Source organism: Cnephaeus nilssonii (assembly GCF_951640355.1).
Source record: "Cnephaeus nilssonii genome assembly, chromosome: 3".
NCBI lineage: Eukaryota > Metazoa > Chordata > Mammalia > Chiroptera > Vespertilionidae > Cnephaeus > Cnephaeus nilssonii.
This window is the reverse complement of record NC_137074.1, coordinates 80,855,147-80,881,707: the sequence shown is the minus strand read 5'-3', so window position 1 is coordinate 80,881,707 and position 26,561 is coordinate 80,855,147. Positions and strand designations below refer to the sequence as shown.

The following is a 26,561-nucleotide window of genomic DNA, read 5'->3' as shown; positions in this document are numbered from 1 at the left end:
TATTCTTGGATTCAGTCCCTTGCTTTGCATCACTTTGAATATTTCATCCCATTCCCTTCTGGCCTGGTGTTTTTGTGTTGAGAAATCAGTTGATATTCTAATGGGAAATCCCTTGTAGGTAACTTTCTGTCTCTCTCTGGCAGCCTTTAAGATTCTAACTTTGTTGTTGGTGTTTGCCAATTTAACTATGATGTGTCTTGGTGTTGGTCTTTTTGTGTTCATTTTGTTGGGACTCTATGTGCTTCTTGGACTTGCACATGTGTGTTTTTTTCTTGCCGACATCAAGGAAGTTTTCTGTTATTATTTCTTCAAACCAGTTTTCTATTCCTTGGTCAGTTTCCTCTCCTTCTGGTACCCCAATTATGCAGATGTTGTTCCATTTTCCGATTCGTGTTGTCCCAAAGCTCCCTTAGGCTTTCCTCCTGCTTTTTAAGTTTTCTTTCCAGTTGCTGCTGTGTTTGTGTGTGTTTTCCTACCTTGTCTTCTAATTTGCTGATGTGGTCCTCAGCCTCTTCTAGTCTACTGTTTAAACCTTCCATTGTGCTCTTTATTGCAGCTATGTCATTCTTCATTTCCTCTTAGGTTCCTTTTCACGTTGGTGACATTCTCATTAAGCTCCTTGTAATTCTCATTGAGTTGTGTGTATTTGTCATCCAGACATTTGAGCATCCTTATAACCATTACTCTGAATTCTTTATCTGACATGTTACTTGCCTTCATTTCATTTAATTCCCTTTCTGGTGATTCCTCTTTTTCTTTCCTTTAGGGATTGTTTTTTTGTCTACCCTTTTTTTGCTATAATGTTTTCATTGTTTCTGTCTCCTAGATCCAACTGCTTTGCTACCCAGGTTCTTTTGTGGGTGGTGCTACTGGTTCAATCTATCAGGTCTTCTGGCCTTGGTTATCTACAGGAGCTCCCTACTTGAGCTATTTAGGTTCTCTTGATGTAGATGGATCTTGAATGTTAGTTTCTTATTCATGGATGAAGTCTTGTCTCAGATTGGCAATGTGACTCACCCCTAGCTTCATTACGCACACTGTTTTGGATGTGATCATGGTTCTGGCTCTGGTGGAAAAGGTTGTCTGAGGTCTCACTGGTATGTGCTCACTGTAGGTCCCAGAGTCCATGGCCTGGGAGGAAGAAGTCTTGGGGCCTGAGGCTCAGGTATGGTGACTTTGGCCAGTGTGGTGTGACTCTTGCTGGATTAGCGTCAATCTGCAACTCACTATGAGGGTCCCAAAGCCCGTGACAGTAGGGGGCGGGTGTCTCATAGTCTGTGATTGAAGTAGTGGGACTCTGGCCAAGGTGATTTCCCTCTCTGAATCATGAGGGGCTTCAGGATCCAGCAGCTGGGGATGTGGGAATCTCAGAGACTGTGGCTGAAACAATGTGACCTTGTCCAGGGAGGCAAGTCCTCAGTAACTCACCAAGCTGTCCAGGTAGGTAGCCAGGAGGGGGATGTCCCAGTTTCTACTGAGGGAGCCATGCAACCTTGGTTGGAGAGTCACACACCCAGTGGCAACTCACTGAGGGGCCCAGGAGCTATATGCTGGGGCAGTGGGCTCATGAGGCCCACACACTGGAGTGGCGTTACTGCAGGGACTGGATGCCAGCAGCTGGGGTTGTGCCTTGCAGCGGCTCAGTGTAGCACCCAGGGGCCACCTGCCGGGGCAGAAGGCTCAGGGGCTTGTGTGCTGGAGCGGTGCAACTGCAGTGATCTGAGGTCAGCAGCCGAGGAGGGGAAAGTCCAAGCTTATGCTGCTGGGGCCTTGCTCACTTGGTTGGATATGAATGTACCTAGTGGCAACTCAAAGAGGCACCCGGGGGTCACCTGCTGGGGTGGTGGCCTCAGCGGGCCTGCGTGCTGAAACCACACGACCGCGGTGTCTTTGGGTAGGCAGCCGGGAAGGGGGAAGTCCAAATTTCTACTGCCAGGGCTGTGCACCCTTGTTTGGCTATGAGCAAGTGCGCCGAGCAGGGGCTTACAGAGGCGGTGGGCTCAGGAGGCCTATGCACTGGAAAAGCATGGCTGTGGTCTGGAGGTCAGCAGCTGTGGAGTGTGAATACTCAGTTTTTGCTGCCGGGACCTTGCGCCCTTGGTTGGATTCGCATGTGCCCAGTGGCAGCTCACAGAGGCACCGGGGGCCCTTTGCCAGGGTGGCACACTCACGCACTGAGAGGGGCCCTAATGCTGAAGCCATGCAACCACAGTGTCTGTGGGCAGGCAGCCGGGAAGGGGGAATTCAGATTTACTACTGCCAGGGCCGTGCGTCCTTGTTTGGATAAGAGCGCGCCCAGCGGGGGCTCGCAGCGGCACCCAAGAGCGGCCTGTGGGGTGGTAGGCTCACAAAGCCTGCATACTGGGAAGGCGCAATTGAGGTGAATGGAAGTCGGCAGCTGGGGAGGGGGAAGTCGCACTTACTGCTGCGGGAGCCGTGCATCCTTGGAGGTGGATGTCCTAGGGTCCGCAGGTCTGCGGGTGGGGCAGCAGGATTTTGGCTGGAGTGGCTGCAGGGTCGAGGGCAGTGTCCAAGCCCAGTCTGGGTGGTGGTGCTGATAAGTTCCTAGAAGAGGCCACTCTTCCCTTCAAGTTGGTGTGGGCTCCGTTAACCTTTATCTCTTAAGAAATAGATGGGTGGTAGGTACAGTATTTAACCCACACACAATGATACTAAAGCAGGGAAAAGTACTGTGACTTCTTCTAATGCCACAAAACAAAATAGTAATGAAGCCAGAAATAGAAGCCCTAACCTCTAAGAACCTCTCCTCTTTCAGCTCTTACTCTAATCCTCCTACTGACAAGCCTTGTTAAACACGAGAAATCCTACATTGTGTTAAAGCTTTCTGTGAAGTTGAATCAGAAGCATTCAAATATCATTTCAAAAGATATGAGATTGTAAGTTCTCTAAAAACGTTGTTCTCTTTCATTTGTAGAAAGTATGCTATGCATCAGGAAGAAATCAGACAGAATTAGCCATAAGGATTCTGGTATTTCATCCTTGAATGACAAAGAGTGAATAAAATTGGGTGGATGACCCTTCTGATAACATTAATAATGATGGAACATTCCTTAATACCTCAAGAGACAAATAGATCCTTCTAGTACTTAATTAAAAACATGTTATATGTTTTTCTACTATATATCTTGTTTTTTAACTTTTTCTTTACATGATACTTAAAAATATTTTCCTTGTTGCCTTTACACTCAGGAAGGAAAATAGATTGTGCATAGTTAAGTTTTTTTAAAAAAAGAAATGAATACAGAAGATATTGAAGCATCTTTTAACTGGACATAATGAAAGGAAAGCAAATGAGACTATGCTCATAAATAAAAAAAGACTATGCTCATAAAGAAAGAAAAATTTTTTTAAAAAGTTAGCATATTGGAAAATTCCCCAACCTACACCTCTACTCACAGGTTTCCCAATTTTGGGTCTAGAGTTCATGGTTTTTCCCCGCATTCATTTATTTCATTCATGCAACAAATATTAAAGAGTTGTTTTATGTGTTAGGCACAACATAAAATAGAGATAGTCAAAGCCATGCCTTCACGACTTCAGCGATTTTCTACTTTTTCTCATCTCATGCCGCACATAAATTAATTACTAAAAATCTGCACGGCCCCTGTGCTGAGCCTCGGAGGAAGAGCTGTGCTGCACAAACAAAGGTCATGAACTCTGTTTGGAGAGAACACTTTCTCATCGTGCATTCACCGCATGGTTATTAGCTCAGGGACTTAGTGTCTCAGAAAAAAATATGCCTGTTTTGTACTTGGTTACTTCTAATAAAATAAGAATAAACTCTGTTTCTCATACTCACTACAGTTGTTTTATTATTTATGTATGTATGTATGTATTTATTTATTTATTAATAATTGTATTTGAAAGTAGATATAACTATAAACCTACTGTTGCCCCAGCCTGTATGTTGTGCTCATACTCTCAAGCCAAAGATCCCAGGAACACACTATAGTTTAAAAAATTGGGTTCAGCCAGGAAAGCATACAGAATGGGCAATGATAGTGTGTGTCAGAGGAACCCTATTGTAGGATTGGGGCTTTGGTTGGGTGATTTGGGAGAGGGTCTAGGAAGAAGGAATTTGCTCTAGATTAAATGCTATTAGAAAGCAGAGGCAATTCTGTGATCATGTGTCTATTTTCATTGCCTCTGTTTTCATTCCCCCTCATTTCCTTGCCCCTTCCCTGTTGGTATGGGAAGGATTCTCATCGTAGGGTTATCAGATGGATGAATGCACAGCACCCTACATTAGACAGATGAGATTGACGTATTTATTAATTACACATACTCGCAGCCCAGGGGGAGGAGGACACCACATACCCCACAGGGCCACACATGGGTTGCACTTGGGAACAACCAGGAGCGATGGAAGGCAAGCTTTATAGTATCAAGAGGATGAGGTACCCTTGTTCCCTTAGGAGGATGTGATTGGCCTGTTTGAATCATACCACAGGCGGGCAGGAAAGTAAAACCTACTACTCGGTGGGGGGGAAAGGAGGAACTGTATCTGATCACTTTGATAAAGAGGGTTGTCTGGCTAGAGCCGTGGTCGGCAAAATGCGGCTCGCTAGCCACATGCGGCTCTTAAGCCCCTTGAGTGTGGCTCTTCCACAAAATACCACGGCCTGGGCGAGTCTATTTTGAAGAAGTGGCGTTAGAAGAAGTTTAAGTTTAAAAAATTTGGCTCTCAAAAGAAATTTCAATCGTTGTACTGTTGATATTTGGCTCTGTTGACTAATGAGTTTGCCTACCACTGAGCTAGAGGATCTTATCTGGGGGGCTGTGTGGGGAGGAGGAGAATCTGTGGTAAGGCCATTTGAGACCCTGCTAGTTTCCCCCAGATATGAAAGCAAGCATGTCATACTGGGCCTTCATTTTAGGACTTTAACCACGGTATCTGGTATCTTAATTAATCTTATCTAGAGGAAGAGACACTAAAACAAGGATGAGGTTATAATTGGCAAAGAATTAGCAGTTGCAGTTACTCATTTTAGCCAAGAGAGGAGGGAATGTTGAGTGTTTTGGCACTGTGACCTTGCCTTTGTGCTTAGGCAGAATCATGCAGTGGCCTTGCTCGGTCTCATTTCCTCATGGCGTCAGAGTAACCTTGCGAAGGTGAGTGTGATGTCTGATAGGCGAGCAAGGCCAGCTTGTGACTGTAGAGCATCTATTTTTTTATTTCTCATTTGGAGGGACCTGATGGTAGTGAGAGATTAAATCATGGGTTGATCAGAGAAGGTTTTCTACAAGTGGGACCTCAGACGGTAGCCTTTACTGATAATAAGAAGCCATCCACATAGAGAAGGGCTGAGGAGGGTGGAGACAAGAGAGGGAGGAGGAAACTTGTGGACAGCGTTCCCATAGGAGGGAAGCAGCAAAGGTGAAGAAAAGGAAACACCTGGGAGGCGTGTTTTTAAAAAACCATCAAGAGCGAGGCTCTTTGCTTCAGTGACTCTCAAGGGGTTGGAGGTGGTGGAAAACTGGAACCTTAGAACGTGGGGAGTACAATTGTGGGAAGCCTCCAGGGGGTCATGGTGTGATAGTTCTCCAAGGTGGCTTCCCTCACTGCCTCCATCCTCCCACACTTTTAGTTCGATTATATAGGCTTTATGTGCAAAACCCAATACTAGCTGATATTTTAATATGACTCTATATATTATACAACAAAATTGCTTGTCCAAAAAGGTTTACCACCATCCAGGGAGATACACCGGGTTATTAGTCAGTGAGTGGGTTGTCGGTGGCAGAAGATCAATGATCCTAGATGTAATGTTCCATGCTCGCTTGAAAACTAGATAGACTGTAGTGATTTTTTTCCAGACCATCTAATATACAACATATTTGAGCTAGGTCTCCATTTTTATTTTATAGTGAAAAATGTCTAATATATGGTTTTATCACTCCATGCCCTGTGCATATACAATTGACATGCTTGAATGCTATTCAATAGTTGGTTTAAAGACACCGTTGTTACCAATTGGAAATTTAACATACCAAGACAAGAAAATATTAACAATGATAAACACCTCAGACAGCAGAGAATAGTGGTGATAGGCAAGTTCTCTGGAGCCAGACTGTCTGGTTCAAATTATACCTCTACCACCGGGGACAAGTTATTTGGTTCATGTGCTTCAGTTTCCTCATCTGTAAAGTGGGGATAATAATGGTACCCACCTCAGAGGTTTGTTGTTGAGATTAAAATATATATTTAGTTTTTAGACCTTGCTTGTGATAAGCACTATATAAGTGCTTTACCTTTGTTAATAATGATGGTGACAAGGTCTTGAAAAATAAAAAGTAGTTAACACCACATTCCTATAGTAAGTGAGTTAATGATGAACTAACCAGTATACATAAATGTTAGCAGATCTTATTGAGGAATTATTTCTTATAATTCTTCTCTTAGTGCAGGACAGTTATATAATAGATCAGTCTCTGGCACCATCTGGAAGTATACATTTAATCTAAAATATTTTTTCCTCTCTGCCTGACATGTCTGATACTTCCAGGCCTACTGTGGATAGGGGTTTTAATACATTTTGTGACTGAATTTTTTGGACTTTGCCTTAAGAATGCACTAGAAGTCTCAGATCATTAATTGGGGCAACCAGGTTTAGTGTCACTGAAATAAGTGTGATAACAGCTTGATCATGAAAAGCTTTACATAAAGAAAACACCTTCCTGGTGTTAATAAGATACATGAATTTCAGACAACAGAAAACCAAAGAAAATTACCACTCTGCCTGTCTTGATAAAATACCAATGGAGGGTTCTCTATTTATTTCACTACACCTAACATTTTATTTGAATTACTATGAAATGTTAACAGAAAATCAATTGGATTGTGAAGTCCTAACAGGTGAAGAGTTTTTAAATACTGCTGAATCTTTATATGTACTAACAGATTTATTAAGGCAATATGAAAGAAAAAGAGAAGAAAAACGTTTGTTTTGTTCTAGATATGTATTACAACAAGCTAGAGTGATATGAGAAGAAATGTCAAGGATCTTAGTAGATGGGGATGCATTGGGCATTAACTTCAACATATGCACATTTTTTCTCTCTCAAGATTCAGAGACTTAATAGAAAAATGGTGAAAATTTTTATCAATTGCCATCCTACATAATAAAAAGATAATATGAAAAATTAGCATCACTCTGCTACGCCCACGATTGGGCAGCGGGAGGCGCAGGGGGCGGGACTCAGGGTGGCCGATTGGCTGGTGGTAGGAGCCGGGGGCGAGGACTCATGAGTCCCCGTCCCCTGCTCCTCCCACAGGCCTAAACGGCCGGCGCTGCAGAAGGACCCATGGGGCCGGCAGAAGACGCTGGTGGCGGAACTCGGGGTGGCCGATTGCGTGGCTGCCGGCACCAGTTTTCCGCCAGCACCAGTTTTCCTCTGGCCACCCGCCGATCGGAGCGCCTCCCAATCAGAGTTCCTCTCGGGGTGGCCGATTGTGCTGGCGGGAGTCGCTCTGATCAGCGGGTGGCCAGAGGAAAACTGGTGCTGGCGGAAAACTGGTGCCGGCAGCCAGGTGAAGGAAAAGTCTATTGCACAAAACTTCGTGCAACGGGCTTCTAGTTTTTTATATCCAAGAGAAAAATCTTTTAAAAATAAAGCTAAAAGATTGGTCAGGTGGCTCAGTTGATTGAGCATAGTCCTGTACACTAAAACGGTTGCAGGTTTGATTCCTGGTTGGGGCATGTACAAGAGGCACCTGATTGCTGTTTCTCTCATACATCAATGTCTCTCTCTCTCTCTCTCTCTCTCTCTCTCTCTCTCTCTCTCTCTCTTCCTTTCTCTCCCCCGCAGGGGAGAGCAGTTAGGGGCGACCAGGCCAGCAGGGGAGAGCAGTTAGGGGCAACCAGGCTGGCAGGAGAAGGCAGTTGGGGGCGACCAGGCCTGCAGGGGAGAGCAGTTAGGGGCAACCAGGCTGGCAGGAGAAGGCAGTTGGGGGCGACCAGGCCTGCAGAGGAGGACAGTTGAGGGGGACCAGGCCTGCAGGGGAGGGCAGTTAGGGGCAACCAGGCTGGCAGGGGAGGGCAGTTGGGGCCATCAGGCCAGCAGGGGAGGGCAGTTGGGGGCAATCGGGCCAGCAGGGGAGCAGTTAGGCATTCATAAGGCTGGCAGGGGAGTGGTTAGGGGGTGATCAGGCTGGCAGGCAGAAGCATTTAAGGGCAATCAGGCAGGCAGGCAGGCAGGCAAGCGGTTGGAAGCCAGCAGTCCACAGAGATCAGGCCTAAACCAGCAGTTGGACATCCCCTGAGGGGTCCCAGATTGGAGAAGGTGCAGGCTGGGTTGAGGGACACCCACCCCCCAGTGCACGAATTTCGTGCACCAGGCCTCTAAAATATATATATATATATATATATATATATATATATATATATATGCATCAACATTAAAAGGTAGTTAATTTTCATGTATAGTCAAAATGTAGTTGACTGCAATGAAGTGGTCTAAAGAAAATTTGGATAATTAAAATCTATAGTACTACAAAAATTTAATTTGTTAGAGGGTCAAACTTCAACTTACACTGCATAAAACTATTGGCCAGACCTGCCAGGCAATAAAACAACTGAAGATAGGCATTCCTTTCACCCTTCCAAAGATTTGTATAACTTAAAGCACATGAATAGCACTTCATAGTTGTTAAGCACTGTTACATATATTATCACTTTTAATCTTTCCCACATCCTTATAGGGAAGGGACATTATAGACATATAGAAGGTTTTATTATTATCTTCACTTTATATATTAACTAGAGGCCTGGTGCATGAGATTTGTGCACTGGACAGGGGAGGGTCCCTCAGCCCGGCCTGCGCCCTCTCGCAGTCCAGGACCCCTCCAGGGATGTTTGGGGATCAGGCATAACATCTCTCTGGCAGGCAGACATCTCTCTCACAGTCCAGGGCTCTTGCAGTCTGGGACCCCTCGCTTCTTACCGCCTGCAGCTGAGGCAGGAGAGGCTCCCGCCACCACTGCTGTGCTCATCAGCCAGAAGCCGGGCTCGCTGCTCCGTGGGAGCACACTGACTACCAGGGGACAGCTCCTGCATTGAGTGTCTGTCCCCTGATGGTCAGTGTGTGTCATAGCAACTGGTCATTCTGCCTTTCGATCGATTTGCATATTACCCTTTTATTATATAGGATGAACTGAGGATCTTAAGTAAATGCAGGTAATTGGCCCTAAATATATTAAGTCTTGAATTTCAAGCTTTATTTAATATATTGTGTTGCACTGTGAACGCCTCCGACCTTTCCCACAATAGCTCCTCTAGTCAGCCTTGTATCCTTACTGCCCATGTCCACATCGTTCTTTTTCCTTTTTCTGATCTTTGAATCTTTGTCTTCACTTCCCTCACTCCCTTCACAAATCCCTCTCTGCATTGTTGCTGCTTTTCTTGAATGTCCAAATGGTAACCATCATTCAAGGTCCACCAAAACTTCCACCTCTTCTGGGAAGTCTTCCAGCTCTCACCATTCTTATGTAATACAGCACTTCCAGGGATTGATTCATTCACGTTTCATTTACGTTTATAAGGTTCTCCTACTAGATTATAAACTTCTGCGAACAGATACCAAGTTTTATACTTTGAAATTCAGAGCACCCTAGCACTGGATATATATGTAGTAAATTCATGATAAGTATTTGGCTATTATTTAATCTGTCCAATAGAGTCATTGTCTGCTGAACTTACTGTATCTGTATTCCAAACATGTGACTTATAAGTTACCCTGTATAATGACTTATTATAGTTGAGTTTAGTATGGTCTTTTCAATATGTTCATATACAAATTGACCTTAGCATTGATTTCTAATGGCAGTGAAGCCAAGGCATATGGCCAGTGGGATCAATTCAACTATATATGCCTGATGAATTCCCCGAATAGAGCAGACATTTGACCCATATATCAGTATTGAGAACAGGATCAGGAAACATTATGCAGTGATTGCTTTTCCATAGAATTACATTAGCATTGCCTATTGGGCTATTCATAATTTCTCAGCAGATCAGGGGATATCTTTAATAGTAGTTCCTGTGGAACAGCATATGAAAATGTATTCTGCTATTCATTATAAATGATGCTGACCAAGTATATTGTCATTACGAATTTAATTTTTGAGAAAGAACTCTCCATGTGAAAATGACACACTTGAGAGCCATTACTTTAAAAAACAAAAAGTTGGTACTGCGTAACAACTCAATCCCTTCTGGAATATAAGTATTCTGTTTAAACAAATAACTACTTTTTTTCATATTTTAAGGAGAATTTGGAGAAGTCTGTAGTGGGCGTTTGAAGACACCAGGAAAAAGGGAGATCCCAGTTGCCATCAAAACTTTGAAAGGTGGCCACATGGATCGGCAAAGAAGAGATTTTCTAAGAGAAGCTAGTATCATGGGTCAGTTTGACCACCCAAATATCATCCGACTAGAAGGTGTTGTCACAAAAAGTAAGTACTGATTTCCTTTATTACTTGTTTTATATATTTATCTCCTTTACTTTTATTTTAAAAACCTTAATTACTATAGCCATTAAGGGGATAATTTAGTTCAGATATCATCTTCTGATATTGCCTCTCAGAGCCTTGATATTAAACTATGACATTGTCAGAGTTTGCATTGGTCACCAAACAACTTTGAAATGGTATTTATTACCTTTAAATCATTTGCTAATTTAACTTGAAGTAATGAATCAAGAGTAAAGATATATATATATATATATATATATATATATATATATATATATATATATTTCTATAAGCTATTCACTTTTTCTAAAGCTGCCTAAATTTCAGTATTAGTAGAAGAAACAGTTAAATATTTTGGCTTATTAAGATAAAATACTTCTGTTTGGAAATAAATTACATATATACAAATGTGGAATAATTTATCTGAAATAAAACTTTTAAACAAAAAGTTCTGTGTGGAACCCATCTAGATAAATACCATTAGAACTAAATTATTTTAATTTTACATAAAATGAAGATAGAATTACAATATCTGAAATAAAAGTCTTATTTTTAACAGAAATACTGGGATGAAAGCCATTCCTTTGAAAAGAAGCTTCTTTAAAAATCCACAATTAATCATATTTCTAAAAAACAAATTGCTTTATATTCACTTTTATTTGAATGATAATAGGGCATAAAGCCTAACTATATTTCTCCTTATTTTATTCACTAAAGAACTATAACTTAAAAAACCCAGTACAGAATGGCATTTTTTAAAATGCATAAAAACAATTCAAATTTTTGAAAGGCACTTTTCTTTTATAAAACTGAAATTTCTTTGAAAATCATTTATATAAAATTGACATTTTATGTCATATTTGAAAGCAGAAAAGTATAAAAATTTACTAAATATATAATTGACTGTATGTCTGAAACTCAAGTTCTTGTCACAGCCATGATAGTTTGGAGGACTCAAAAGAGTGCATCTGATGACTGCTATTACAGTGGGCTGTTACTTTAGTGGCCTTAATGGGCCTTCCAGTATCCGTGAGTCTGGGCTTGTCCACGTGACCAGCCTTGGCCAATGAGACATTAACGTATGGTACAACTGAGAGCATCTTACACGTCTGCACGTTGGAGCATGTCCTCTTTCAAAACTCCTTCCTATAGCCCAGTGTGCAATGCTAATCAAAGCCAATGCACATGATGAGGATGCAAGCAGTACCGCCAAGAGGAGAGCTGAGGTTCTCCAGGTGACAGCCCTACCTGAGCTCCCAACAGACAAGTCAGCACGGAATGCCAGCCTTGTGATGAACCGTCTCAGACATTGCACTTCCCCGCTACCACCTAGAGTTGACATCTTGTAGGGCAAAGAATCACCCTGCTCAGTTCAGTCAACCCCATAAAATCATGAGGGATAATAAAATGGTTATTGTTTAAAGTCACAGAGATTTGAGTAGTTCATTACACAACCATAGCTAACCAAGCAGATGGACCCCAGTTAGAATACTGCGCTTGTGCAGGTTTACCTTGAGCAGGTTAGGGTGAATTAATTAACACCTCTATCCTTTATTTCCACATTTATAAAATAGGGCCAAAGTAACTTTTACTCCATGGGAATGCTGTAAAGATCACCTTTGTAAATGTATAAAGCATTTAGCACAGTATGTGGCTCCCAGTAAGCCACATTAAATGGTAGCCATTATTGGTGCTCTGTGCCAGGCACCTTACATATATAGTTTGCCTTTTTTTTTATTCTTTATTGTTGAAAGAATTACATATGTCCTCTTTCCCCCCATTGACCTCTCCCAGCCTGCCCCTGACCCCACAGCCCAGGCCTTCACCCCCCTATTGTCTGTGTCCATTGGTTATGCTTATAAAGCATACAAGTTCTTTGGTTGATCTCTACACACCCGCTCCCCCCGACCACCCCACCCCCAGCCAACCCCCCTCTGCCTTCCCTCTGAGATTCCACAGTCTGTTTCATGCTTCTATATCTCTATACCTATTTTTGTTCATTAGTTTATGTTCTTCATTATATTCCACAAATGAGTGAGATCAAGTGATACTTATCTTCCTCTGACTGACTTATATTGCTTAGCGTAATGGTCTCCAGGTCCATACATGCTGTTGCAAATGGTAAGATTCCTTCTTTTTTATAGCTGCTTAGTATTCCATTGTGTAGCTGTACCACTGTTTTCTAATCCACTCATCTGCTGATGGACACTTAGGCTGTTTCCAGATCTTAGCTATTGTAAATAGTGCTTCTATGAACACAGGGGTGCATATATTCTTTCTGATTGTTTCTGATTTCTGGAGATATATTCCTAGAAGTGAGATCACTGGGTCAAATGAGAGTTCCATTTTTAATTTTTTTAGGAAACTCCAAACTGTTTTCCATAGAGGTTGCACCAGTCTGCATTCCCACCAGCAGTGCACGAGGGTTCCTTTTTCTCCACATCCTCAGCAGCACTTGTCGTTTGTTGATTTGTTGATGATAGACATTCTGATAGGTGTGAGGTGCTACTTCATTGTTGTTTTGATTTGCATCTCTCCGATGATTAGTGATTTTGAACATTTTTTCATATGCCTCTTGGCCTTCTGTATGTCCACATTCCAGAAATGTCTATTTAGGTCCTTTGCTCATTTTTTATTGGATTCTTTATCTTCCTTTTGTTAAGTTATATGAGTTCCCTATACATTTTTGAGATTAACCCTTTATCAGATGTAATATTAGCAAATATGTTCTCCCATGCAGTGGGCTCTCTTGTTGTTTTGTTGATAGTTTCTTTTGATGTGAAGAAGTTTTTATTTTGATGTAGTCCCATTTGTTAGTTTTCTCCTTATTCCATTGCCCTGGGAGATGTATCGGTAAACATATTGCTACGAGATATGTCTGATAAATTGCTATGGATTCTTCTAAGATTTTTATGACTTCCCATCTTACATTTAACTCCTTTACCCATTTTGAGTTTATTTTTGTGAAACAGTGTAATTAACCTTCATAGAACTCCTAACTCAAAGTAAGTAGCATGAATGGTGTCCCAACTGAGCTCTGTCTGACTCTAAAATCCATTATTTATTTGTTTATTGTTTGTTTTGCTGTATCACAAGGAATAAGTCATAGTTTTACACTTTAATTATCTTATCTGAATTAAATAACATTAAATAAATAATCTGCTATTACTTTTTAAAAATATATTACTTTTAAAATAAGAAAAATATTCAGGTGATTAAAGTTAATTGCCTCTGAAAGATAATAATCTAAAAGAGAGAGATAAAATAACATGCTAATCATTTTTTATAGTTTCTGACTTTCTTGTTATTAATCTAGCATGAGTATTTCAAGTTTTCCTTTTGTTTTATATCTTGCTGGAAGGAAAAAGATAAATTTAAAGTTGGGTTATGAATCTTTGCAAAGCATTTAAAATAACAATTTAAGTATGATGTTGAATTCCTCTTATGTGTATTTATGCATGAAATATCTGGAAATAAGTGTCCAACAATAAATTCAAAGGCTGAAAAGTATCAGAAATTTATTTTCTCCCTTTGATAAATCACATTATGTGACTTTTTTATATATTCTGATGTGTTTTATTTACATGTTATAAAAACATGAAAGTATATGAAAAGAAAAAGATTTATTATCCCTATGAAGTTGTAGGAATTATTTATTCTGAATCAACTGAATAGGTTTAATAAGATAGTCTGTGGTACTTGTCTGCCAGTTTGAAATACTCAGTTTATTTCACATAAACATCCAAATACCAACACAGTGATTAGTTTACATCTCTAACAATCTTGTCTAAAAACAGGACCAGTGACCTCAATGTAGTCAAATTTATATGATCCCAAAGTCAAGGTCCTTGTTTCATTTCAGGAAAAGAAAGATAGAGAGAGAGTTGAAGGAGATAAGAAAAAAAAAAGATAAGTTCAATATGATTTGAGTGGCAATAACCATTATAGTTTTAATTTGGATGAGTGAACCCCATATAAAGGTTGTTATGGTGCTGCTGCGATGGATGGTGGGGATAGTAAAAGGAATAATTCCCGCAGAGATAAGTGGGCAATTTATACTGTTATCTTCTTGACTCTAGTGCTATGGGATTTTTAAGAGAAAGGCAATAAATAAATGAATTCCTCATTCCCATAAATACATGGTAATTATTCCAAGATTGCCAGTAAGTAGCTAAGAGATAGCTAGCAATTAATGCTCCCTAAGGACTACCACATTGCATAGAAGATAGTAATGACAAAGACAAACTTATAATATAGCCATGTTAGAGTATCCTGGATTCTGAGAAATGAATGCACAGACTCTAAGTTGAAACTAATGCAAAATTATGGAACAAAAGCTTCATCAGATCCTTTTATAAGTTCTTAATAGGCATGTTTTTTATCTTATTGTGTAGGTTTTATCTCTGAGAGACACATATTAAAAAGTTCTTAGGAACACTTTTACTCTTTCATATTTGTGTATATGACTACTTTTATTTTAGATCTGAAAGTTAAATGATTAAGAAATATATTATATAAAAAGTATATCTGATAAAAGTTAAACCTATTTATTTGATACACATCTCAATTTCATTAACCTGTTAAGATACAACTGATATAAAAAGAGATTAATCGAGCTAAACTTTATTCTTAGCACATACTCTTCTCCAAGAATTAATAGAAACCATCTGTTCAAGAATAGACTCATGGCCATTAACAGCATGGATAGTAGCAATTTGTAACAGGTAATATGTACACCAGTCTCATGAACTCCATAGCCAAAAGAAAAAGTGCTAACTTTCTATAAAAACATAAGAATTGTGGTTAAATTATGAAGAAATACAATTCAGACACCACACTCCAGAAGACCAAAAGGAGACGTAATGAAGTACCTACATCCCTGCTTAGTAGTCAACATTAAATTTAGATATACTGACTCAAATAAATCGTAAATCTAGTAAGAGGGAATAAAAGCCAATCAGAATAGCAAACAAATTCCCAAACATAACGTCATTTCGTCATAGAACATTCCTAAAGATGCCATGGAATGATATAGAAAGTACCACAGGAAGTGCTAGGCTTGCCCAAACCCTGTTAAAATATTCCAAAACTTTGGGGGTTCCTTCGAGACAGTTTTTATGCTACATGGATTCAAAGTCAGGGAATCGATTCAAGCCAGTTAAATACATTGTATATTAAATGCACAAGAACAGCCTCTCTGGTCCTAAAATTGCACTCCATTTGTCAAGTAATACATCCCCCCACCAAGATGACATCTGCCTCCGCACCTGGTTGTAATATCCTGCTACTAGCCACAAGGACTTAGACAAGTCACTCAGCATCTTTAGGCCTCAATTTTTCCTCTGCACAAAGGTTTGAAAAGTGAGGTTTGGACTAAAACAATAAAGATCAAATCTAGCACTTTTTTATTTTATTTCATTCCTTTGCCAAAAGAAGAAAACCAAAATGTCAGTGAGGAAAATTTGTACCAGTGATAACTTCTCTCCCACCTCCAACTTAACTTCAGGTTCATATCAGTGAACTAAGAATAAGATGGAGAGGTTCGGGAAGAAACAAAAGGTGTCTTCAGTAACATTTTTATTCTAACAATCTGTAAAGTAGAAAAGGTTAGAGAAAATTTTCCTATGCAAATACCAAGGTTTGGATATACAGAATTATCTTGTAGGGGTAAACTGATGGAAGAAATTAGATGGTTGCTTTCTTCTGGAATTCAGCTACCCTGCTAGCTAAGGTAGGTTAAGAGTTTTGTTTTCCAAGTAACACTTACTGAGCACCACCAGGTGTTAGATATGATTGCTGATTAAAACCTAGAGATACAGAAAAGAAGGCCTCAGTGTGCTCACGGAACTCGTTTGTTGCAGACAGTCCACTGGGAACATAAGTAAGTAGGCCAGCATTTCCCACTATGGTGTGGCATGTGCTATTTTGGATACAATTATTCATTAATTTATTCATTTATTCATTCAGTGAATGTTTATTGGTTGCCCTCTCTTCTAGTCACTTGTAATTAAGTAGTGAAAAAGACACAGCTTCTACCTACTGGAGAAAAAAAAGAAATCTAAATAAGGGGTGGGCAAAAGTAGGTTTATAGTTGTGAGTATAGGAAACACAGAGTTTATTCTTGTGTCATTATTTTTTAATTATTGTATTATTCATTTGTATTACAACTGTAAGCCTGCTTTTGCCCACCCCTGAATATATTACCTATACTAATAAAAGGGTAATATGCTAATAAGGGCGGACATCTTCCGGATGACCTTCCAGACATCCTTCCAGACAAAGCCACAGCGGCTGCAAGGGCCGAGGCTCAGGCCAGCAGTGGCAGCAGCAGTGGGTAATGGGGGTGGTGCCTTTCCCTGATCTGCCAGGTTACCTCCCGCAGAGGGAGGCCAGACTGCGGCTTAGGCCGGGGGTGAGGCAGAGGCAGTTAGATCAGGCCGGCAGAGGGGCAAGTTAGGGGCAATCAGGCCAGCAGGCAGAGGCAGTTAAAGGTGATTAGGCAGGCAGGCAGGCAGAGGGGTTAGGGGCGATCAGGCAGGCAGGGAGGCAAGCGGTTAGGAGCCAGCAGTCCCAGATTGCAAGAGGGATGTCCAACTGCCGGTTTAGGCCCACAGGGATCAGGCCTAAACAGGCAGTTGAACATCCCCCTAGGGGTACCAGATTGGAGAGGGTGCAGGCCGGGCTGAGGTTACCCCCCCCCCGTGCACGAATTTTGTGCACCGGGCCTCTAGTCCTATATAATAAAGAGCTAATATGAAATGGTCGTCACGCCCTCACACCCTCGTGCCCTTGCATAGGGGCCGGGGGACTTGAGGCTGGGCCGGGGGACCTGAGGCCGCAACCCCCACCCAGCGGGACTTGATGGGGGACCTGAGGGTGCGCCCCCAGCACGGCGCCGGACCAGGGGACCTGAGGCTGCACCCCCCACCCTGCGGGGCTTGATGGGGTTGAGGCCAGCCATGTCTGGGTCTCGCGCAATTTCGAGGCACATGCAGGTGGGCGGGGACTCAACTCTGGGTCCCGCAGTGCGCCCCAGATTCTGATAGAAGATTTTCATATACATTTTACTAATTTTCTTTCATCTCTGACACTTCTATTATAGAGAAAGGGCAAAAAGCAATATTGAAATATTTCCTCTAATTAATTCCCTTTTAATGTGCAAGAATTTCATGCCCTGGGCCACTAGTCCTATACAATAAAAGCCTAATATGCAAATTGAACAAACAGCAGAATGACCAGTGGAACGACCAGTCGCTATGATGTGCACTGACCACCAGGGGGCTGATGCTCAATGCAGGAGCTGCCCCCAGCCTGTAGGCCCCAGGCCAGCCAATGCTGGTGCCAGTGGGGCCCTCCAATCGCCCTGCCAGTCGCCCCACAGATCGGCCCTGATCACCAGCCAGGCCTAGGGACCCTCCCATTGCACGCATTTTGTGCATCGGGCCTCTAGTCTTTGATAAAGAGGAAAAATCCTAAGTGATGTGGAGGAGCAAGCAGTGCTGAGGTTTGGTGGGAGAGTATTCAGGCAGACTACAAGAAGTTCTAATCCCTTGTGCTAAGAAAGAAGTTGGCATATTAGGAGAGTACTCAAAACAGCTGAAGCAAAGTAGTAACAGGACAGAGTACATATTGAAAGAAAATAAATAGAGGCAGGAAAAAACTGTAAGGTAGCTAATGTAGTAATCCAAATGAAAAATAACAAGCAAACAGATTAAAGAAGGGAGATAAAAAGAAAGGAGTATATTTAAGAGATATTTTAGGTTAAATTGAGAGACTCTAGTGACTGTATATGGGGATGGTTCAGATGACTTCCAAGTTTCTGGTTTATATAAGTAGGGGAATAGAGAGAAAATTCTGGAGAAATAACAGATTTGGAGAGGAAGTAGTTAATTCTGAATTGGACATGATAAGTTTGAGGTGCCTAGGACATTTAAAGACATCAGGACACCTCTGGAGCCTGGGTGAACATCTGGGCTGCAGGCACAAATTAAGGAGTGCTCAGTGGTTGGGAACTGATGGGGAGTTGAAGCCATAGGAGGATGGGATTACCCAGAGGTTGAGAAGAACTAACTTCAACAGGCAGACAGATTTCTAAGAATGAGGGAGAGGTCAATAGAATAAAATGACCTGAGAAGCCAAGTGAGGTAAGAACTGAGAAGCATTTGTGTTTTGAGGCAATTAGGAGGGGACAGCCCATGCAGTACAGGATTGAGGCCAGATCGCATGGACCGGAGAATGAGTGGGGCGTGTGCACACTGAGGTCAGACTGATGGGTTACAGAAAAGAGAATTAGACTGTGTTGACATCTTACTTAAATTCCAAGTGCTTAGCATTCTCCTGTTATTCATTAATTCAGGTAGTACCTACTATGTCCCTCAGTACTCTGTGCCAGGCACCTTTCCAGGCATGAGGTATTTGGCAATGAATAAGGAAGCTAAAACGTCTGCCCTCATAGGAAGGGCCCTGTGTCTGCCTCCTCTGGTTTTATTCTTCACCATTCTCTGGAATTCTAGACTGCATTCATGCTAAAAGACAAAAGCACCTCAAAACTTACATTCGTTTCTCTCCTATGTCTCTTTCTATTCTAAATCGTTGAGGCTCTGGATGAAAATGCACCACGCTGATCTGATTTGGGCGCATAGGTGACTGTGACAGGAAAAGGCTTCTGGTACCTAGGAGGCCTAGCTGCCTCTGGACTTACCAGCTCTCCCTTTCACCAGTGATGTCAGAGGCCAGGTCATTTGCTGAGGTGATGGGTGGAGGGCCTGGGGTAGCTCCTGATAAAAGTGTGGAGGAAAACTGATAAGGAAAGGTTCGAAAGTGTGGGGCTCACCGAGAACACGAGAGAATCTAGAAATCATGGCAGAAGCTGCTGCCCCAAAAAAGTATTGTTGATAAATGAGGGAAAGAGGGATAACATAAAATTGAGAAGAGATTCAACCCAAGGGAAAAGGAGAGATGAGAGGCAGCAAAAAGAGAAGAAACTGTAATTTGGTATATTTTCTCTCTTTTCCTACCATCCTTAATATTTACTTCTAGAGGCCTGGTGCACGAAAATTTGTGCACGGGGTAGGAGGGGTCCCTCAGCCTGGCCTGGCCCCTCTCACAGTCCAGGAGTGCTCAGGGGATGTCCTACTGAGTGCTTAGGCCCACTCCCTGCTCCCTCTGTGGGAGGCGGTCGGGCGATCAGGGGAAGGCGCCACCCCCATCACCCCGCTGCTGCTGCCACTGCTGGCCTTCAGCCCTTGCTTCTTAGCACTGGCCCTGCCCCCCCCCCCCGCCCACTGGTGGGTGGGGGGCGATCTGGGGCCAGGTCGGCTGGGGGAAGGGCTGTGGGAGGTTGAGGCACAGCAGGTCGCACCCTGTCCAGCCTCTGTGGAGGCATGGCACTGGGGCCAGCCCGAGCCGTGCCTCTGTGGCTGCCTCTGCGGAAGGGGCAGCACTGGAACTGGGATTGCGAAGCCCCCTCTCCCGCTGCCTCTGCAGAAGGGGCCGCGGCGCTGGGCCGGCCTGTGCAGAGGCCTCTCCAGTGCCAACTCTGCAAAAGTAGCCACGGCCCTGCCCTCTTGCACAATACCGTCCTCTCGTGCAGCGCCGGGCTCTCCCGTGGCCTCTGTGAAAGGGGCCGAGGCACTGGACTGGCCTGCGCCACTGCCTCTCCTGCAAACCTGGTTGCCCCCAACAGCCCTCCCCAGCTGGCCCGGCCACCCCTAACTTCCTTCCCTTGCCATCCTGGTTGCCTCTAACTGCCCTTGCCTGCCAGCCCAATTATCCCTAATGGCCCTCCCCTGCCAGCCCGGTCACCCCTAACTGCCCTCCCCTGCCAGCCTGGTCTCCCCTAACTGCTCTCCCTTGCTGGCCTGATTGCCCCCAACTGCCCTCCCCTACAGACCAGGTTGCCCCCAACTGCCCTCCCCTGCAAGCCTGGGTCCCCCCCAACTGTCCTCCCCTGCAGGCCTGTTCGCCCCCAACTTCCCTCCTCTACTGGCCTGGTCACTCCTAACTGCCCTCCCCTGCAGGTCTGATTGCTCCCAACTGCCCTCCCCTGCAGGTCTGAATGCCCCCAACTGCCCTCCCCTGCAGGCCTGGTCCCTCCCAACTGCCCTCCCCTGCAGACCTGGTTCCCCCCAACAGCCCTCCCCTGCAGGCCTGGTTCCCTCCAACTGCCCTCCCCTGCTGGCCCAGTCACCCCTAACTTCCCTCCCCTGCCAGCCTTGTCGCCCCCAACTGCCCTCCCCTGCAGGCCTGGTTGCCCCCAACTGCCCTCCCCTGCAGACCTGGTCCCCCCCAACTGCCCTCCCCTGCCAGCCTGGTCACCCCTAACTGCCCTCCCCTGCAGGCCTGATCACCCCCAACTGCCCTCCCCTGCAGGTCTGGTTCCTCCCAACTGCCCTCCCTTGCCGGCCATCTTGTGGCAGCCATCTTGTGTCCACATGGGGGCGGCCATCTTTGACCACATGGGGTGGTCATCTTCTGTGTTGGAGCGACAGTCAATTTGCATATTACCTCTTTATTATATAGGATTTCCTGTTACTGAAAATAGTGATGAATTATTCTTGATCAATTTCTGGAATCTCAATGGATTCGCAGGCTATTTATGACAAAGTATCTGTCATTGGGAATTATAATTATACTAGAGGCCCGATGCATGAAATTTGTACAAGGGGCTTGGCCCTTGCAGCCACAGTGGCTTGCCTCTGCCCTCCCAGCCCCGGCTTCATCCAGAAGGTCGTCTGGAAGGTCGTTTGGCTGTCCAGTCTAATTAGCATATTACACTTTTATTATTATAGACACATATTGATAAATAAAAAATGAACCAAATGTGACTAACAAACAGTAACAGAATGACATAATCTGGTGGCCCCCATGGATCACACTTGGTTCAAGTAACATGGACTAATTGGGATCACCAGCCTAGTTTTTTTTCTGCCAAAGTGTGCTTCCCTCTTTACAAGAGAGAACACACCTCTGTAGTCAGGAGGAATTTATTCTCGTCCCTTCAGTGTTTAAGTATCTGGGTTTCTTAAGGTCATTCACTCTAATCATATCTCTAGATCTACTTCTTACTATCTTCTTCCTGTGGTTCTCTCCCTTCCCTAAACAGGCCTGATAATTATTGGGTAGAGAGTAATAAGTAGCAGGCTAAAAAATTCTAGTAACAAGTTGCTCAGTGTGAAGATAACACTGTAAACTGTAAAAACTAGGAGAGAAAGGGAATAGAAGTACAATTTTATGCACACATAATGTTGCCTTTTAATACCTCTAAATAAAACTGAGTAGAGCCATCTAGAGGGTGAAATCTTACTCCATTTTAAAAAATAAAAATTCCTTCCAGTCATTCATGTTGCAGTTTATTCTGGTAAAGAGTTTGATGGCTTGGAATTTGAGAAAAGCAATAGATAATCTTATAGACATGAATCTGCATCTGTGCACTCAGAATAAGAGCCATCCTGCCAGGCTGCAAGGTAAGGCAATCACTTAGCGATTGCTCAGGAACTGTAATCCAGATGGTCTTATTAGGCTTGGATAAATACAGTAGATGTCATAATCACGGAAAACCCGTAAAATTAAAGAATGGAAATATAGCAAGCTCCTTATTTATCCCATGATTAGTATTTTCATATTTATTTTGTTGTTAGAATATGTTACTGTGACTTTCCTTAAAATTTTATTTTGATATAATTTCAGACTTATAGAAAAACAGTGAAAATAATATAGTTCTCATATAAACTTCACTCATTCTCCCTTTATGTGAGTATTTTACATAACCACAGGATTATTATCAGAGTCAAGAACTAATCCTTCACCTTCTTAGCCAAAGAACAAAATGCATAATCCATAGATACAGACAACAGTCGTGATGGCCAGAGGGAATGGGGGACAGGGGCTGGATGGAGGTGGGCAAAGGGGGAGGGAAATGGGGACATCTGTAATAGTGTCAACAATAAAAATAAAGCTAAAAAAAAGAAAGGCAAGAACTAAACATCAAAGCAGTACTTACTAAGTACTTACTACTTACTAAGCTATTGACTTTTATTCAGATTTTATCAATGTTTCCACTAATGTCTTTCTTCTTTTCCACAATCCTGTCTAGGATTCCACATTGCATTTAGTTATCACATCTCCTTAGTATCTTCCAATCTGTGAAAATTCTTCAGTCTTTCCTTGTCTTTCATGACCTTGACATGTTTCAAGAATGCTAGTCAGTTATTTTGTAGCATATCCCTCTTTTGGGGTGTATCTATTGTTTTTTCATAATTTGATTTGTGGTTATGCATTTGGGGCAGGAATACCACAAAAGGTGGGTACCCTTCTCAGTGCATTCCTTCTCAGTGCATAACATCCCACATGCCTTATCCTGGGGATGTTAACATAGATCACTGGGTCAAGGTGCTATCTGCTAGATCGCTTCATTATAAAGTTACATTTCCCCTTTTGTATTTAATATATATTTAGGGGGAGACTATGCAAATATCCTGTTTCTCGTCAAATTTTCCCTGCTAATTTTGTCATTTGTAATAGATCTTGCCTGTAACAATTATTACTATTATATTCTAATGATTATTCTGTTCACCTCTTTCTGTGTTTATTAATCAAAATGCTTCTTTAAAGAGGAGCTATATTTCAGAATGTTCTGTGAATGGAATAATATAATATGTAGCCTTTTGACTGTAGCTTCTTTCCCTTAACAGAATGCACTTGAGATTGATGCATGCTTGTTGTTCTTGTTGAGTAGTGTTCCTTTATATGGATGTGCCATAGCTTGGTTCTGCATTCAGTAGTTGAAAGACATCAGGGTTGTTTTTAATTTTGGGTGATTATTAATATAACTTTTATGAACACTCATGTTAGATTTTGGCATAAATATATATTTACATTTATCTTGGGTAATTACTTAGGTGTGAAATGTCTGGATCATATGGTAAATGCATGTTTTTGTAAGGAACTGCCAAATTGGTTTTAAACTGGGTGTACAATTTTGCATTCCCACTAGTAATTGTGAGAGCTTTATTTGCTCTGCATCATCTGCATTTTATGTTGTCATTTTAAAGAATATTTTAGCCATTCTAGTGAGTTTATATTGGTATCTCATTGTTATTTTACTTTGCATTTTCCTAATGACAATTGATTTTGATCATCTTTTATATTCTTATTTGCTATCCATATTTTTTCTTTGATAAAGCGTGTCTTCATATTTTCATCCATTTTCTTTTATTAGGTTTTATTTCATCAATGTTAAGTTTTAAAAGATTTTAAAATATATTTTCTGGATACAATTCTTTGTCAGAAATGTGATCTGTAGATATTTTTTCTTTTATGGATTGTGCTTCTTGGTGTGGTATCTGGAAACTCTTTACTTAACCCAAGGTTACAAAGATATTCTCTTCTACTCTCCTCTAGAATTGTTATAGCTTTATGATTTACATATAGATCTATGATCCATTTTGTGTTAATATCTGCATAAAGTGTGAGTTAGGTCCAAGTTTCTGGATTTTTTTTGCATATAGATCACTTCATCACCATTTATTGATTGTTTTTTTAATATAAAACTTTTTTCTCATTTTTAAATTCCCATGTTTGCTTAAAATCCTTCTGTGGCTTTCCTTCACCCACAGGACAAAAAATCCATGCTGCTGAATACAGAAATTCAAGGTTCTGTATGCTCACAAGATGCCTTTCGCCTCATCTCCCTCCTTCTCTACCTCCTAGTTCAGTGGTCGGCAAACTCATTAGTCAAAAGAGCCAAATATCAACAGTACAACGATTGAAATTTCTTTTGAGAGCTGAAAACTGACTTCTGTGCATGGGCCACGAAGTTTCAATCGCACTGTATATGTGCGCCCGCACGTGGTATTTTGTGGAAGAGCCACACTCAAGGGGCCAAAGAGCCTCATGTGGTTCGCGAGCCGCGGTTTGCCGACCACTGTCCTAGTTTATATTCTAGTCATTGGTAATTTCCCCAAACATACCATATGTTTCTTGCTTCACATATTTGATCAGACATGGCCCTGTTCTTGGGAAACCCTCCCTCTTCCCTTTTCCCATCTTCTTTAACTCAGTTTATAAGGGATGACTCAGTTTATATGAAACATCCTTTCTTAATCTTTGACCTGGATTTGACATCTACATTGCGCTTAACATGTTACTATGATTATCATTTATATGCATGGTCCCAAAACCTACTGTTTTCTTAGTCCTTACTCCATAACATTAGGACTTCAGCACCCTTTCCCAATGCCCCTGAGTTTTTTCTGGGACAGTCCCACTAGTGTGTTAGCTGAAGCAAGGCAGCATCTAGACTGCCTTCTACCCCTATTGTGATCCCCTCTCCCCTACGCACTGCCCGCCACAGCCCTGTAGAGACTCCACCAGCCCAGCCACTGCCCATCAGTAGAACAAAAACTATCCTACTACTTATGCATTTATTTGGGGTCTTCAAGAACCCACAATTTTGCTGAGTCCTGTGTTGAACGAAGCAGAGATAAAACTTCTCTATCCACTTTGTACCTCAGTTTTCATTTAGTTACCAAAGCTGCTCTCATGGACTCAGCACAGCCACAATCTCTCTGGATCAGTTCCATTTGTTTTATGGTGGTTCTTAATTTCCTGATAATGAAGGGCTAAAGTCAGTACACTGGCCACCCCATTTTCTCCACTGAATCTTAATTTTCTTTTCTGTTCTAGCCTCACTTCACTGTTCCCTTAATCTCTCCAGTCCCAAATCTCCAATATATACCACCTAATATATTTTATAAATCTATTTGCGTTTTAAATAGAGAAGAATGTCTTATATTATATTGGTCTGGGAATTTGGAGAGGTTATAATCTGTTGAGAACAGTGTTTATTTTATTCATTGTGGTGCTTAGCGTGGTGCTGCACATATATTGGATATATTTTCATATGGAGAAAGGAAAATGGTGAGAAAAGAGGGGAAGGAAGAAGAGAAAAGGGAGTAAAGAAAAGAAAGAACCTAATTTTCAAGGACTTCAAGTTCAGTTCTAAGCATTAACATTCTCTTATGTCAGTCACATTCATATGAAATTGGCAGCTGTTCTCATAATTGTGCTTCTCTGCACTTTTGCAGTTTCTCCTGCTCCTCTGAAGAGCAATCATATTTAGCTGTTTTTCCGTTCTGAAATTTCAACTGTGTTCATTACATTATCATTATTTAGGTACATACATGTCTTTTTCTGCTGTAGACCAGAATCAACTAATTCATCTTTATATATACCCCCACATTACTTCATCTATATCTAATGTTATAAACCAAATCCTGACTTTGAAATGGATAAAGAAATATATTATTGTGTTTCATAGGGCTGATAAATAAAGGCAGATACCTTCGTCCGCTGGTGGTTGAGATACAGCAACCGAATAATGTGAATTTATTGACATTTGTATTAGGTTTCATCAATTACTGGTGAGTGGATTTATTCATTTTTCCACTCATCACATTGTCAACCAAGACATCAGTGACTTTCTTTTCTTCTCTTTCTTTCAAATGCAATGGTTGTTTCAGCATTCTTAGCCCTGAAAATAATGCATTGACCTTTCCCCTAAACTTTAGTGGTATGATTCTCTTGAAACAAGTTCCGTTTTTACTTTGTAGCCATATAGTATTCTATGGGACATGCTCTTGGATTTGGCACAGCAACCCATAAATATAAAAAACTATACACCTCTCTGCCTTTGTCACTATTTCATATATGAAATCACTGGAATTATGGAAGTATACTAGTAAAAAGGGCCTTCCATTAGTTAATTTATATGATTTAATTTCTTTAATATAGATTATTTCCCATTGCAAGAAAGTCCAGGATATTCCCTAGGGAAAACAGTTATGCAGCGGAAATGCATAGAAGGCTGCTATTGAAACCTAAGCAAAGTGAGGGACTGCTTAACTAGGGGAAGAAACAGGGGTGAGCTGAATGGGGTTTCTTAGTTTCTTTCCAAAAATGGAGAAACTAATTCTTTGTTAAAAAAGAATTTATAATTAATATAATCACTTGTTACATGTTAGCTAAATACATTTACTAAAACTAAAACAAAGGCTCCCTTTATGTCAAC

At 41.8% G+C, this 26,561-nt stretch overlaps 1 protein-coding gene and 1 long non-coding RNA gene across 8 annotated transcripts in view; one reads left to right on the top strand and one right to left on the bottom strand.

Moving 5' to 3' along the window:
• EPHA6 (EPH receptor A6) overlaps positions 1 to 26,561 on the top strand; it is a 1,012,702-nt gene that overhangs the window by 716,650 nt on the left and 269,491 nt on the right. For all 7 annotated transcript variants that reach the window (XM_079766996.1, XM_079766992.1, XM_079766995.1 and 4 more), the window contains one exon: positions 10,289 to 10,474. In XM_079766996.1, the coding sequence (XP_079623122.1) occupies positions 10,289 to 10,474 (186 nt within the window). The remainder of the gene's footprint in view (positions 1 to 10,288; positions 10,475 to 26,561) is intronic.
• LOC307097097 overlaps positions 1 to 26,561 on the bottom strand; it is a 613,772-nt gene that overhangs the window by 523,421 nt on the left and 63,790 nt on the right. The gene's annotated exons all lie outside the window — the stretch shown is intronic.